This window comes from Protomyctophum bolini (assembly GCF_963924005.1).
Source record: "Protomyctophum bolini genome assembly, chromosome: 5".
Lineage (NCBI taxonomy): Eukaryota > Metazoa > Chordata > Actinopteri > Myctophiformes > Myctophidae > Protomyctophum > Protomyctophum bolini.
The window spans coordinates 8,680,856-8,696,779 of record NC_137866.1 but is presented as its reverse complement, the minus strand read 5'-3'; the positions used below and the strand labels follow the sequence as shown (position 1 = coordinate 8,696,779).

The 15,924-nt window shown below is 42.8% G+C and overlaps 1 protein-coding gene across 1 annotated transcript in view; it reads right to left on the bottom strand.

The window, feature by feature from the left end:
• The window catches only part of lrp1ab (low density lipoprotein receptor-related protein 1Ab), a 180,346-nt gene that overhangs the window by 151,034 nt on the left and 13,388 nt on the right, over window positions 1-15,924 (bottom strand). Inside the window, exon 2 of the mRNA XM_080764626.1 lies at window positions 11,012-11,134. Within this exon, the coding sequence (XP_080620752.1) occupies window positions 11,012-11,134 (123 nt within the window). The remainder of the gene's footprint in view (window positions 1-11,011; window positions 11,135-15,924) is intronic.

The window sequence follows — 15,924 nt, the reverse complement described above, 5'->3', positions numbered from 1 at the left end:
GGTCGTCAGCTATACACTGTCTCAGAGTCTATGTCTGGTCGTCAGCTATACACTGTCTCAGAGTCTATGCCTGGTCGTCAGCTATACACTGTCTCAGAGTCTATGCCTGGTCGTCAGCTATACACTGTCTCAGAGTCTATGCCTGGTCGTCAGCTATACACTGTCTCAGAGTCTATGCCTGGTCGTCAGCTATACACTGTCTCAGAGTCTATGCCTGGTCGTCAGCTATACACTGTAGTGTAGAGTCTATGCCTGGTCGTCAGCTATACACTGTCTCAGAGTCTATGCCTGGTCGTCAGCTATACACTGTCTCAGAGTCTACGTCTGGTCGTCAGCTATACACTGTCTCAGAGTCTATGCCTGGTCGTCAGCTATACACTGTCTCAGAGTCTATGCCTGGTCGTCAGCTATACACTGTCTCAGAGTCTATGCCTGGTCGTCAGCTATACACCGTCTCAGAGTCGCCGTTCCAAGTGTTACTCAATATGCACGTTCACGTCACGGCATTATGTCCTTGTGTGGGAACGACGATGAGCGACAAAAGGGAAATCATAACAACTTTTTTCGTAAAGTAACAACACCCTGCTTGATCATACTACAGCGTCACACCAAAGCATCCAAAATAACTGATGTGTTGAGTTTATCGATCAGCTATTGGTGTCATTTTAGTTGAAATTATCATAGCAGAGGCCTTCCTGGCCTGAAAGGTATAACATGTATAGGTGTAACAGGCCTAAATGGGTTAAAAATAGGGAGGATTGGAAATAGTGAAAAGAATACATGTGATTGTTTGACACTTCTCTGTGTCATTGGAGAGGTGGAAATGTTAGTTGAACCTATTTTGTAGCTTTTGTGGCTAGTCGTTACGCAGCGACAAGTGTCGGAAACGTCAGTTTGTATCTTCTTCATGTTGGCTGGCTTCCGTTGAAAATGGCTTGCAGCCTGAGTTGCTTTGTCGCTGCTAGCATGAATGAACATGTGTGAGGTCTCCATCTTCAGCTGTGGTCATTCTACAGACACCGCTGTTTTCCTGTTTTTGAGGGCCGCTAGCCCCTCCTATATTCAACAATTAGTGTAGATTTTCGTCTTACACAAACATTAAATTCCCATGGACAATGAATGGAGAATTTACGTCATATGTGTCTGAGCAAAGATAAGAGCGTCCCTCACTTCACACGGGTGTGATATATATCTTTTTTCAGGGGCGCTAACCCCTCCTATACACAGGTTTAATGTTTGTCTTGTCTAGAACAAACACCATTGACAATGGACAGAGTTTAATGTCTGTTTTGTCTCCAACACAAACATTAAATGCCATTAACAATGAACAGAGTTTAATATTTGTTTTGTCCGTCACTGAGCAAATCGGCATATGATGTAAGATGATGATAAGGGTTGTTGGTAAAGCGCCCTTCACTTCACACGGGTGCGTTTTGGTTTTTTTCATTCAATTTCTTTGAAGGAAGCTAAAACATCTGGCTCACCTGGGTCCCCTAGCCTAGACACTCCCATACACCCTCATCCCCCTCGGCGTCTTATCGCCGCTTAGCGTAACGTAACACACCAACACTGCCTGGCTGCAGGTATTAATAAGCAGCAGCAGTATCGCCAGAAGCACAACCCATCATTGGGCTTGTTTAGAAGCCAACCTGCTGTTCCTGACGGAGGGGGATACCAGGAGAACTCGCCAGTTTACCAACTCGCCGCAGCGGTCGTTATGCTAACATGCTGTCTTCATCAGTGTAGTATTATCAACCCCACAGATGTTATGGTTAATTTCCAAAGTGATCAAATTATTTAATTAGATAATGATACAAAGTTGAGTATGTGAATACCAATGATAGTAGGCCTACCAAGTCAGGATATTGTTTACTAATTAATTACATTGTTTCGGACTTTGGCATTCCTACTTCATCTAGTGTGAACTCTAAACACTATCCTCTCCATCTCTCAATTTAATGCAATTGAAATGAAGGTGAAGTAAAACTAAAATGCACTAAACCGCGGCGAGTCGGAAAACTGGCGAGTTCTCCGGATACCACGGCGGGTACGTACGACGTCAGCCACTCCCCGAGTCCCCAGCCTGTGTGCAACTGAGATGATCGTTGGATCCTTTTGAAGCCATTCGAACCCTATAGCGTCCCCATTCTGGGGGACGAACCCGAACATTCAGCATGTGTGAGATGTGTGAGCAATAGATCAGCCACTTTCGGCAGATATACTATAGTGTGCAGGGAAAACAGGAGGGCCCCCCCCCCCCCACCCGAGTACAGAGCCCTGGGGGACTCCCTCCGGTCAACAAAGTATAGGGTTTAAGTGGTTCAAAAACCGTTTGAAGACACTCTGCAAAGGGAACACATTGCGGTCCATGATGGGGCGAGGGAGGGGTGACAGGGTCACACCTGCAGACACTGGGCCTGTGCAGCTTGCTGATGGTTATCTGAGCGCGCACAGCGGAGGCCCGGGCGATATAGGAACACTCTGGGAGGCCATGCAGGGACCATGATAAACCCCCCCCCCCCCCCCCGCCCCCCGTATGTACTGTATATACAGTAGCTGGCAACCTGCCAGAGCCCTCACCTATTCATTTATGATGATACCAACTGGCGTAGTGGCCCTGTGCACATTATAGCTGCATGCATGCACACACATGCACCTCCCCATGTCCACATGCTCCAATTCACAGAGAAAAAAACAAGACGGGCTCTAATAACGGCGCCGCTTCCATGCGGGATCTTTTTGGACTTTCGTCACGTGGCAATTATAAAGACAGCCGCCATCTATGACAATGACGTAATGGCTGATTTACAAGCTTTTAGATCTGCTATTTTCAGCATGAAACCAAGTGTAAAATGGCTGCTCTTTTACTTATACTCTCAAACTTCAAGGACCCCCAAATTGATTGGCCAAATGGCCACGGACCCCGATATGAAAATGTTTTCCGCTAGGGAGAGGGGTCCCTAGGGCAGAAAACATTTTCAGATCAGGCTCTGTGGAAGAGAGGAAGACAAAATGTATGTGAAAAGAAAAAATCTAAATGATTAAAAACTTTCCAAACATTTCCGATATTTGTACAAAAAAGAAATCTACTTTTGCTGGTTTCCCCTGGGGGGCCCCGGACCTCACTCTGAGAACCACTGGTCTATGACGTACAACACCATATCTGGGCACGGTTTCAGCCCATATCTGACCGCCACTGACTTCCATTAAAAAAATTGAATATTTCAAAAATATATATCAAATGGCCTTTTACTTTCATGGCCAACCGGCAGTGTACACAATGAATTTGGCACTGATCTGTCCAGCAGTTTGCAAGATCAGCCCCCCACCCCCACCCCCCCCCCCACACACACACACACACAGAGAGAGAGACTCATTTTATAGATGGCGCCTCCTACCGAGCCATGTAATAAAAATCATCATACCGTAGTTTTGTAAAAACTGTAAAAATGTCAATAAACTTTATATCCATCTCGGTTCATCCAAGGCTGAAACTGTGGCTTTTTTACCCAGTAAAACAGGCTTGTACCCATTTCATTTAGAACTCCTGTGAGGATAGAAATTAAACCGAAATCAAGCCATGGAACGCGTCCTTCCTATACGAGACAACCACCAAGCGTTTGGCATCATCATCAGCCACCACCTCCAGCATAGGTCTGTCACCATTAACCCATTCTGACCTGAGATCAGATTCATACTAGGTTTCCACTGGACACACACTGGTCTGATGAACCCATTCTGACCTGAGATCAGATTCTAAAAATGTCAGTCGTTCTTCGAATTTTTCAAAAATAGCAGACCTACAAGCTCGTATCGCGCCACTCGGTGGCGCGATATGAGCTTGTAGATCTGCTATTTTTCAATAGGTAAAGCATAACATGATGCTAACACCAAAATGGGTGCCCGGTCAGAATGGGTTAAAACATTATGTTGACGACTAATTGTCACAAAAATAATTGCAATTACCGGTATTAACGATTGAATTGTGTTTTCGGTGTTGGACATTGGAACATTTTAATATGAACAGAGATTACATTTCGGTTTGCCTTTTCGGCTTCGTATAATAATCAAGTGCACAGGGCAGACATGGCACATACGCAAGTCAAATATGCCAAGAAATTACTGATATTTTTTTATAAATGTAATACTTAAAAAGAATAGCAGAAATAGCTGATCTGCAGCAAGCTTACATACAGCGTGACATGACACGCTATAAACTTCTGCTAAGGTGACGCTTTGTAAGCTTTTAGCTATTTCTGCTTTTTTTTGTATGAACTATGAACATATTTCAACAAGGCACACGATTATGACAAAAATAATTGTGATCATCTCAAATAATGGCGATTACACGATTATGTAATAATTGCGACAACCCTACCACCACCAGCTCGAGCACCGACGTGCGTCCAAGCCTGACCACGTGCCTCCATGACCGTCCGTGTCCATCCGATGGAACAGCTTTACTACAGTGGCAGAGCTCTGTCTTTACCCCCTAAGCATAACCCATTCAGACCCATTGTAGAACCATTCTACAAATGCCTTCTGAATCCTGACTGTTTTCTGAAAAGGCTATGTTTCTCTATCAGTGGTGCTCAAACAATTTCATTCCAAGGATCCCTGAAATGATATGCATTTGGCCGCCGGCCGGACCCCCATCTGAAAATATGCCCAGAAGCAAAGATTTGAGTTCAAAACGTTGGCTCTGGCCCGGATGGTTAGCTCAACCGTCTGCTGAGCCAGCCTGACGGCGTGCCGCGGGTTCGACTCCCGAACCCCGACGGCCTTTGCCGCGTGTCTTCCCCCATCTCTCACCCCATTTCCTGTCAGTCTACTTTCAACCTATCAATAAAACACATATACATATATATATATATATATATATATATATATATATATATACATATTCAAAGATTTTTGCCACATGTTAACGCTTTTTCCAAAGATCTATTTTTCAATGGCTAAAGTATATAACATAATGCTTAAAACACCAAAAGGGGTTCCCATCCTGAATGGGATAATTACAGCCTGGAACAAACGGTCGGGGGAATGATAACGGTGCAATTAGGGCCCTCCAGACGTTATGACACTGAAGGGAGTGCTGTCTTCCTGCGCATCGGCACAACCAACGCCGCAGATCAAAAAGATCCCTCGCCAGACTAAACCACACACATTTATGAGACCCGCCTCTATGACGGCAGGTGAATTTATGGCCGTCGTAAAGCAAACAGGTGGCATTTAACTCAGATGAAAACTGGCTTGTATTCAAATCAGCTCGTGCCAACTGCTTTTCTCGGTGCGTGGATTGTTGTTGTTGGCGAGTTTCACTTGAGGGTCTTGTGGATTAAGCAGTAGTGCACTCCATTCTCAAGTACAGTACTTTGAGGTAGTTTTTACTTTACTGAAGTATTTACGATTTTTAGTACTTTTACTTCTACTGCACTAGTATTACATCTCAGAGGAAAACATTGTACTTTTACTCTACTGCAATGATATGAAAACTTTAGCTACTAGTTACTTTGTAGATTTTGATTATCATTACGAAACATACATTAACCACTTCAGCCTTAGATATATTTCGGCCATTTGAAAATCTACACGCTCACATTTGGAACTCATGAAATGGGACATTCTGCACAATGAGTACTTTATGTATATTTTGATGACGATACTTTAGTACTTTTAGTACATTTTTAATACGGGACTTTTACTTACATTGCTAAGTAAGTAAAACATGCAAGTACTTCTTCCATCACTGTGGATTAAGATGTGAAGGAGCACCTAGCGCTGGTTCCAATCCAATTGTTACTTAATTTAGTTTATTCCTCACGATGACTGCCCAGCCCTTTTCAGATGATATATTGGCCTACTTAAAAGAAACTCCCAGAGCACCGGGTTGGCTGCGAGTGCTGCCTGCACTGTCACGATCTCTGATTTAGCGGACGGCCAGACCGCAGGGTGATCCTGTACAGAGATAAAACCACAGCCAACAGCCAGAGGAAGACCCAAGAGCGGCACATCAGTAGGAGAACCAACCACGCTGGAGGAGTCCAGGCACGTGCACACATAGACATCAAAAGGGGGCTTCAGGCAGCCCCTGCCCTTTGACCCGTGTGTAAAACAACTAACTGCCCTCTCCGAGACCATGAATGCAGCATTTAGTATGGTGAAGGAAATGCAAATGCCCGCTCCTTTTCCATGCCATACCCCCAAAATAGCTTTTTTTTCTGAACTTCCCTGATCTTGGAACGCAGTATTTTGCGTTCGCCGCATCTCCAGTAGCCAACGAGTGCGGGGTCGCCCTTTTTTTTAGATTACAGTAGACTGACAGGAAATGGGGAGAGAGAGAAGGGGATCGGGAGTTGAACCCACGACACGCTGTCAGGCTGCATAAGCAGCATACTGTAGGTGCCTGGACCTTAACCTAGCTGTTCCGGGCCGACAGGCTATTTACTTCCAAAAGTGCCCTCTTATGGAATTTTAGCCCATCTGCAAAAATAGCAGATCTAGTATAAGATCACAACGCGTCGCACTGCGACCCGTTGAGAGCTTGTAGATCCGATTTTTTTGTGGAGGAGGAGACGGAAATAAGGAGAGGGAGAAAACGCTAAGACAAAAAGTGTGTTTGCCTTGTGAAATCTGGGTGAGGGCATACCTTGGAACCCAAAGATGCTGGTTAGTAATTAACTTGAACTGGAGATAATGTTGTAATTATAGTAGCATGCACCACTCTGACTCCCATCAACATTTCACACACACACACACACACACACACACACACACACACACACACACAGGTCAGACTCAGAGGGCATGTCTGAACGAAAAACTGTGGAGCAGAGCAGAACATTTGCATCCAAATATTTCAAATAAGCAGTTTTTAAAAACAGATCTGGACAAAAATGTGACCAACTTTAGACCTTTGGAGTGTAGTAAGTAAACGTACAGTAAAACAAACTGTACAATACTGTACAAACAAGTGAATGCAGGACATTACATCCTGCATCAGGGGGCATAAAAGCTGGACCCCAGACTGCCATAAGGCGATGGACCGCCAGAGGTGGAGATTCCGTTTTCGCTCCCGTGTCTAATTTCTTGCACGCACTGCCAGCAGGCGAAGGAACCGAATTCCAAATAATATTCTTTTCAAATCCATCAACGACACAACCATTAGTTGTTTTTTGTTAACTTATCATCTCAGATCCGCCGTCCCTCCAGGCTATGGGAAGTTCCATTCAGAGAAGGCTATTATCTGGAGATCTACAATATGGTACGCTGAAGCCATGCAGTCTGGAGCCGTGTGGAACTAAAGTTCTTTACGGCGTGGTTCCTCAGAGGCGAGCCGTCTCTAGGACACTGCTTCTAGAGCAGTGTTGTTTTCGTCGACTAAAAACTAAGACAAAGAATGTTCGTCGACTACCTTTTTTTCACTGACGAAAAACTAAATGAAAACTAAGCTACGATGACTAAAACTAAGACTAAATATATTGACAATTTCGTCAACAAATAAAAACTAGACTAAAATGTTAGGAAGGGACTAGTGGACAAGACATCCAGTATATAAGTAAAAGAAAAGCCATTTTACACTTGGTTTCATGCTGAAAATAGCAGATCTAAAGGCTTGTAAATCAGCCATTACGACGGCATCAAGGCACGACAAAATACATTTTAGTAACTAAAACACACTAAAACATTCCGGGTGACTAAAATGTGACTAAAACTAAATTAAGTTTCATTCCAAAGACTATGACTAAACTAGAAATGTGCTGTTCTAGAGAAGCACTACAGAACCAGTGATTCTAGAACAGTTTCAGGGAGTGACCCGCCAAAAGAATCATATCTGAACTCAGTGGGGACAGACACCCCACCATGAGGTGAGGCAGATAAATATTGTGTCTTATATTCTTTGACAAATTGGCCAATGTTTGTTCAGATTTTATAGTATAGTTTGTACTATGAGTATAGTAGATATTATAGGATAGTTTTTACTTTGTACCATAAGTATAGTACAAATCATCTGGGGGGGTCCCGACCCACAGGTTGAGAAGCACTGCTCTAGGAGAGGTTCTGTGTGTCTGTCAGAGCTATGACTAACATCATGCTGTGGACCGGCACATGATGACGTCCGAGATCCACATGGAATCCACATTGTTAATTAGTAGACCCAATCTTGTTATACTTTCGTCGAAGTGACACATTTTCAGCCGGTTAGCTTAACAGCAATGCCAGTCAATGTCACCGAGTGACACTTGCCCCCAAAAGGGTTGGTCCGAAAAGAGTGAAACTAGCCTTTTGACATGTTCATAGTCTGCTGGAAGGAGTGTGTTTCATGCTGTTGCCTTCCAGTGGAAGGGAGGGGGGTTGGTCTGATGACCTGCTAGCTGCTTAAACCCCCTGAATGGAAAAGCAAGGCAGGGAAACAGCAGGGTTTTCCGCTCTCAGGACGAAGGTCTTTAATAACCTTTCAGAGACCAATCCAATCTCCACTGCATCGCTCTCTCTCTTGTATATACGGGTACAGTTCCCTGCACTGCAGCTCTACCTGGCTTCAGCCTCTCGTTCGGAAACACCCACCACACTCGTGTTTAATGGACGGCTCAACGGGACGATTGAGTGTAGAAAATCACAGTTTGTCTCCGTCTTTTCATCATTATACTTAACCACTTAAGACCTATATACTTATATACAAATAGCAGAAAATGTCAGACGTGCAATCTCACACCATGTCGTGAGGTGACACGTCTTGAGCTTGCGATCGTCTTATTTGTTCTTTTTCCTTTCTTTACATTTTGACAATGTTTAGTGATATTTGAAAATGATCGCCCACGATGACAGGCCCAAAATAGTGACGTCAAGGTTAGTGGTTAAAGTGAACCTCGCCTTTGAAAGGAGCTTGTTAAGACTAATGGACACATAACGTACCATTACAAAAAAAACATGCATTAACTGAACTAACTGATATTCACGGCAATTGCCTCAAAGCCACGAGAAGTGTTTAATTGAGCAGAACGGATCTTGATGTTCTAGTCTAGTCATATACGCTGGCTGTCCACGCCGTTCGTTTGGGGCGAGATGAATCACACCATTGTCTGTGTCAGGCTGTCAGCAAACAACATAAGTGGCATGGAAATTTCCCTCCCTTCAACTATTACTTTGGAGAATAAGAGTGAAATTGAGGAGCGACAGGTTGACAGAATGATATGGGTCAAACTTATATGAAGTACATGCAGGTTCAGGGATTTGTGATTACAAAATATAGAGGTTATGCGCATGCATAATGCCAATGGCATGTTCGAGTGGCAAAGTGAGTGACAAAGTTAATTTAATCAGATAGTAGTTAGTTAATCAGATAGGACTATTCTGTTTGGATGTATGGTCTGTGAAGGCCAGAAAGTCGGGGGTTTTTTGACACTCAGTAGGTGTTCCTGCATAACTTCCGGGTACGATGATGATGTCATGCGCATACCCTCTATAAAAGAAAGAAAATACAACCTAAACTGAGTCAACTACTAAAGTCCCTTTATACATTGTTGATCTACAAGCTCAAGTGTCACATTATGAAACATTGTGCTTATACATCTGCTATATTTGACATTTTCTAACATTCTAACCAATAATGATTAATGATCAACAACTTCCCCAAAAATGGGGATGGTAGATTGAAAGTGGCTGACAGAAAATCTGGTTTGTGCAGAAGACATCTCAATAAACGTTGACTTTTGAGTAAGCATAAACCGTCGCATACGACAGGAGGAAATAGAGCAGGGTACATTGACATTCAAATGAATCTGTCTTATTCATCTCCCAAGCAACACATTTTGGCACTGAAGCAGCAAATGTTTGCAAATGAAGTGCTCGGAGGCTGAACTGTCAGAAATTGGACATATCTGAACAGAGAAACGGAACGCAACAAAACTCCCGAGCCTCGAGGAGAATAATAATGGATGACGTGCGTGTGTGGGGAGGAAGAATCCAAATAAATTAAACTTTGTAAATTCCAACACCTACGGTTCATGTTTAATGGCTCTGTGAACACAGAAACATAACACAATTTATTAGCCTGAGCTATTTCACACATCCAACCCAACGCCCATCTGCTGATGGTTAATGGCGGTCACTCTAGTAATAACGGCTGCTCGTGCTCGTCAAGTCTCTGTTGCTCACCGCACGACTGCGAGAATCTTCGGCGCACGGCGGATGTAAGGTGTGGCACATTTGGACACTAAAATCGCCATTAGCACCTCCATATAAACACTAAGAGATAGTTTCGTTTCTGCCAGGGGAGAGTTTATGGATCATATGGCGGCGGGAGGTTGGCAGATGTGGGGACAATACTCATTTGGGACCACACAGATCCCTCAGGACTTCCAGACAAGGGCAGACATATCGCCGAAAAGCCAGACTAAACAGGGCTGCGTAATTAGAGCTATAGCTCACCAGAGAAGCGAGGGAACACATTAGAACCCTGTGACATTAACTGACCTCTACCTTAGACGAGCACATATCAAAGTCTTTATGTCCCTTTCATCAGGTTTTAGGTCTCTCCCGGCAGAGGGGGGTCTTTGCAACAATGCAACAATGTCTCAACTGCAATAAAGATGGTGGCGCATCTAGTCTCCAATCCATTGTATCTGCTGTAAATAACCTTATCGATAGATACTGTGTCCAACCAGGGTTGAATTGTTCATTAGAGTAGGAAGACCATCTATTTTGTTTGACTAAAATAAGTTATGGATTGCAGCTTTTAAACTGGCTGTGTGTGTCTAGAGGTAGTGTCTAGAGAGGTAGGTAGAGGACCGGTAGGTCAACCCTGACCAGCTCAGTGATATTTTGGGGGGAAATGTTATTTTAAAAAGAATGTTGAAATGTAAAAGATTATTCTTTGAGAAATATGAATAGGTAGAAAGAACTGCCTGCCCTATAATAAGCCCATAAGCATGGGAAAAGGTGACAGGGGGGATTGGCAAAGCCTGCTGAAAAAAAAGTTTTAAGTTTATTCCAGGCGCGTACTTACAGATATCTGGTGATTCGTCTGATCCATCTGGACAGTCTTTCTCTCCGTCGCAGCGCCAGCCTTTGGAGATACAGGTCACCTGGTCCTTACATACAAACTGCTTAGGGCTGCAGGTCTTGGGAGCTGAAAAAAGGGAGGGGGGAAAAGATGAGGAGTCATCAAATAAGACAATTGCGATGGACATGGTAACTGCTTTTGACTTACAAACATAGTCATTGGTCAAAGGAATTCAAACCTTTAACACCCCCCACGTCATCCACTACACTCCAGTGAATGGAGAAGACATTTCGCCCTGAGCGCTGCAAAACTATTTTATTTTTTATTTTCTCCTGTTTTGTTTTTTGTCAAAGCCTGTCAACAAACACTCTAGTTCTATTCATGATCCTGGGTTTTTTTTTCCGGCCCTAAGGAAGCAGATCTTTTGCCCAGCAGTGCAAAGTGACACGCAAAGGGTCAGCCCAAGTTCACCACTACAATTTGCATCAAAAGAACTACAGGGACATTTCAAGACTATTCAGAAAACCAACTACAAGTCTGCTAGAAGACACAGGGGCCCCTTTTAAGTTCAAAAGTTTGTTAGTTTGCTGCTTTTTTTTTTATTACTCTGTAAGATGTTTTTCAGCTTTTTTTTTTTGCCACAGAGGCCCTTTCACACATCTCACGGCACAGACATAACTGAGCATTCAATCACTGTCTGACCGTGTGTGGATAATATTGCCTTGCCTGGCAGCGTTTTGAGAGTCAGCAGAGATTGTTGAGGTGAGGTGAGCCGCAGGGCGGCTGCACCACGCAGCCAGCCAGCCTCCGTGACCCGTTCATGGTATTCTGGCACTGCTGACACGGTTTAGCTCAGCCACACATAAGAGGAACACTACTGGACGCTGAGCTCCCTACAATATGAGAGTCTAGTGCAAGGGTGCCCAAAAGGTAGATCGCCATCTACTAGCCCATTCTGACCTGAGATCAGATTCATACGAGGTTTCCACTGGACACACACTGGTCTGATTAACCCATTCTGACCCGAGATCAGATTCTAAAAATGTCAGTCGTTCTTCGATTTTTCAAAAATAGCAGACCTACAAGTTCGTAGCGCGCCACTCGGTGGCGCGCTATGAGCTTGTAGATCTGCTATTTTTCAATAGCTAAAGCATAACATGATGATAACTCCAAAATGGGTTCCCGTTCAGAATGGGCTAGTAGATCACGCTTACTTACAAAGGCTGTGCAGGTGTAGATCACATGACATGCCCCTAAAGAATATTTAATTTAAATATAAAAACTATTCTGCCACTTGAATTAAGTTGACTTGATTGATTGATTGACTGACATAAAAAAAGGGCCTGTCAGCTCAAACCCATAATGCAATAATTTGTTTTCAAGAGTGTTGCTGCGCACAAATGTCGGTAGATTACAAATGAATTACCCATTCCATTTCTCCCCTTTCCCATTCCAAGTGCATTTGTCTTAACCCATTCTGACCGGGCACCCATTTTGGTGTTAGCATCATGTTATGCTTTAGCTATTGAAAAATAGCAGATCTACAAGCTCATATCGCGCCACCGAGTGGCGCGATACGAGCTTGTAGGTCTGCTATTTTTGAAAAATTCGAAGAACGACTGACATTTTTAGAATCTGATCTCAGGTCAGAATGGGTTGATCAGACCAGTGTGTGTCCCAGTGGAAACCTCGTATAAATCTGATCTCAGGTCAGAATGGGTTAAATGTAGTGCCAGCGCCGCTACTCCAAAGCCATTTTCAGCAGTGGAATTATAATGTTTTCAGTGGGTAGATCTTGTTGAGTTGGTCATTTTGAAAGTAGCTCTCAAGTCAAAAGAGAGTGGGCAGTGCACCCCTGGTCTAGTGTGTCGGCTATAACAGTGGTTCTCAACCTGTGGGGCCCCACACCATTGATTTTCTTTTTTTTGGGGGGGGGGGGGGGGGGGGTCCCTAGATGACAGTGAAGTGATAATTTAAGAACTTTTTAATATACCTAAAAAGAAAAAGAAAAAAGACCATTGCCTCATCAAAAGTAATCAACAAACTATAAATATAAAAACTGGCCAAATTGTCAAATGATATAAGAAAGAGACAAGAAAATAATTTACAGAGTCAAACTAAATGTAATGTCTCTCAACTCCTACAATTCTGAGTTCAAATAGATTCAAGAAGATATAAAGAATGCATTATTATGAGGTATAGGGAGGAAGAGTTACATTGACAACTCATCATTTTAGATAATTGTACTTGTTTGTATGATGTATGTAGGACTATATATATAATATGGCAAATGTATGTACTATATGAAATATATAAAGTATGATTTATTGATAATATGATATATAGAATAGAATACATTATAGAGGATATAAATATGTATTATAGTATATATATGACTTAGTAAATGATTTTACGTTTGCATGTATTGACGTCAAGCGATGACGCTGAAAGACTAGTAATAAAGGGGTAGGTTTATATACGTTTTTTACTTGTACCTACTCCTTTTCGAAAATAAGAAAAATAAGAATTATAATGCTTACAGCCAGTGAGGCTTGTTTTTTGTTTAGTTTTTTGTGATTATTATTTTTATTTGTACTATATTGCACTTCTTTGACTTTTTTGTCTAATTGTATCATGTTCGGAATAAAGTTTTTCATTCATTCATTCAAATATGATTATTCTGGGTGGTCGCGGCCTGAGAAGGTTGAGAACCACAGACCACTGCATTACATTATGAGATAGTCTTTAGTGTGTCAGCTATACTTTATGAGTCTTCCCCACTATGAAGCCGTCACTGACAGGGAAAAATGTATTGTGAATCTAGGAACTACTCAAACCAGTGCTATTGTAATTATACCAGCAACGCTGCCTCACATTGAAATAGCCTATTTGTACTGCATGTTGTCGTCATTGTATTTTAACCCATTCTGACCTGAGATCAGATTCATACAAGGTTTCCACTGGACACACACTGGTCTGATTAACCCCATTCTGACCTGAGATCAAATTCTAAAAATGTCAGTCGTTCTTCGATTTTTCAAAAATAGCAGACCTACAAGCTCGTAGCGCGCCACTCAGTGGCGCGCTATGAGCTTGTAGATCTGCTATTTTTCAATAGCTAAAGCATAACATGATGCTAACACCAAAATGGGTTCCCGTTCAGAATGGGTTAACAGCAGTTACTTGGGTCCATGACAAATTTCCCCTAGGGCCAATAAAGTCTATCCCATCCTATTTAGAGTTTAACTGTAAATGTACCACTACTACAAACCACAACGCAATTATGAAATTCCTCTCTGTAACAAGATATGAAACATTGTCTCCTGACCTGAAGAGGAACGAAAGTAGGCTGCCAAATTAATAAATGTGAGCCGTTTGCATTTAACCGCGTGAACCCTATAGTGTCCCCCTGGGCACGTCATAATAATAGGTGAATATTTGGCAGAAAACAATACACAAGAAACAGCTACACAAGAATTGGTGTAGATTAGAAGGAAAAGGGGAACAAGTATAGACCCCTGGGTGGTTACCCCGGACAACCTGGCTTAAAGATATAGTGCCGTGATTTTGTTTCCAGTTTTTCATGTGTTTATTAGGCGACAGTACTTCATTAGACCCCTTGGTGTGGTTGTTATGTGCAATGATGTCTTGTATTTAGGGTTTCTTCCTGGAGGCTGAAACCTTGACAGTCAAACGTGCCATTGAAAAAAACAGTGATATAGTGACATCATAATATCACCCCCTCCCCTAACCCTTCCCCCTTTATCATACAACAACAGCTGTGGGTGCGGCTTCAGTTCAGGTGATCACCACCACCCATCAGGCAAACCAGGGATACTAAAATGGTGTCCAAATAAAAACACCATTGTACACCTCCTTATATAATACAAATCACACCTGTGTGAAGTGAGGGGCGCTCTTATTATACATCATCAAACATCATCTCATGAACAACTGAATTGATTGGTTGGTTAGATTTACGTCATATTTGGCAGACATTTGACCTAATTTCTCCTTTCAATGTCAATGGCAAATATTGAGAGTTTGGGGACAAAAGCTGCTCAAACATCACACCCATGTGAAGTGAGGGGCATACCTTAAGTTACATCACTAATAATAGTGGTCCCTTATTGGCCAAGGGCCTCCACAGACACACCGACAGGCAGCCGATTTCCTCAGGCACATTAAATTCTCCATTCATTGTCGATGGCATTTAATGTTTGTGTTCAGACAGAATCTACGCTATAGAACCCCCTCCCCCCCCAAAAAAAACCCAACAAAAAACAGTACATAGCAGCCAAGTCTATGGACTTTTCTATGGACGGGTTTTCTTTAACCCGTATGCTGCCACCTGCTGTACGCAGAGCCAACCACAGACTGCCGAGCCTATTTCAATGCATTTTTGCATATTTCAGAACACACTGGGTCTGACATCCTGTTTGGAGCGTCCATCTTATTGCTAAATAAATAGCATCAATGCTAGCTAAAATGAAGCCATCCTTGCTCTAGAAAGCCAATGTTTCCATCTAAACCACCGGATAATCACCGAACATCGCACATTTTATCCAAACCAGAGAGCTCCGTAGATTAGGAGTTATTCAGCTTTTTAGTCAGCCTGTATAATGGGAGGTGGACGGTAGCGCAACCCGGTCTAGGATCGCTAAAGGAGGAAAGGCCAAGCCAAAAAATAATAAAAAAATAGAAATCAGCGATCCGGTTTGATATCAATAATAAAGCTTATCAGACGGAGTATGATAACGTTACGTAACGTTACGTCATAAGCAGTTAAACATGCATGATCTTCGTGATAAACTTTACAGGATGTTTACTGTGACTAAAGGCCTAGTTGTTACTGTAACAGTGTTACAGCAATGTTCTGGAAAGGACTGTACTGATCATGGTTCTCATTGTGATTC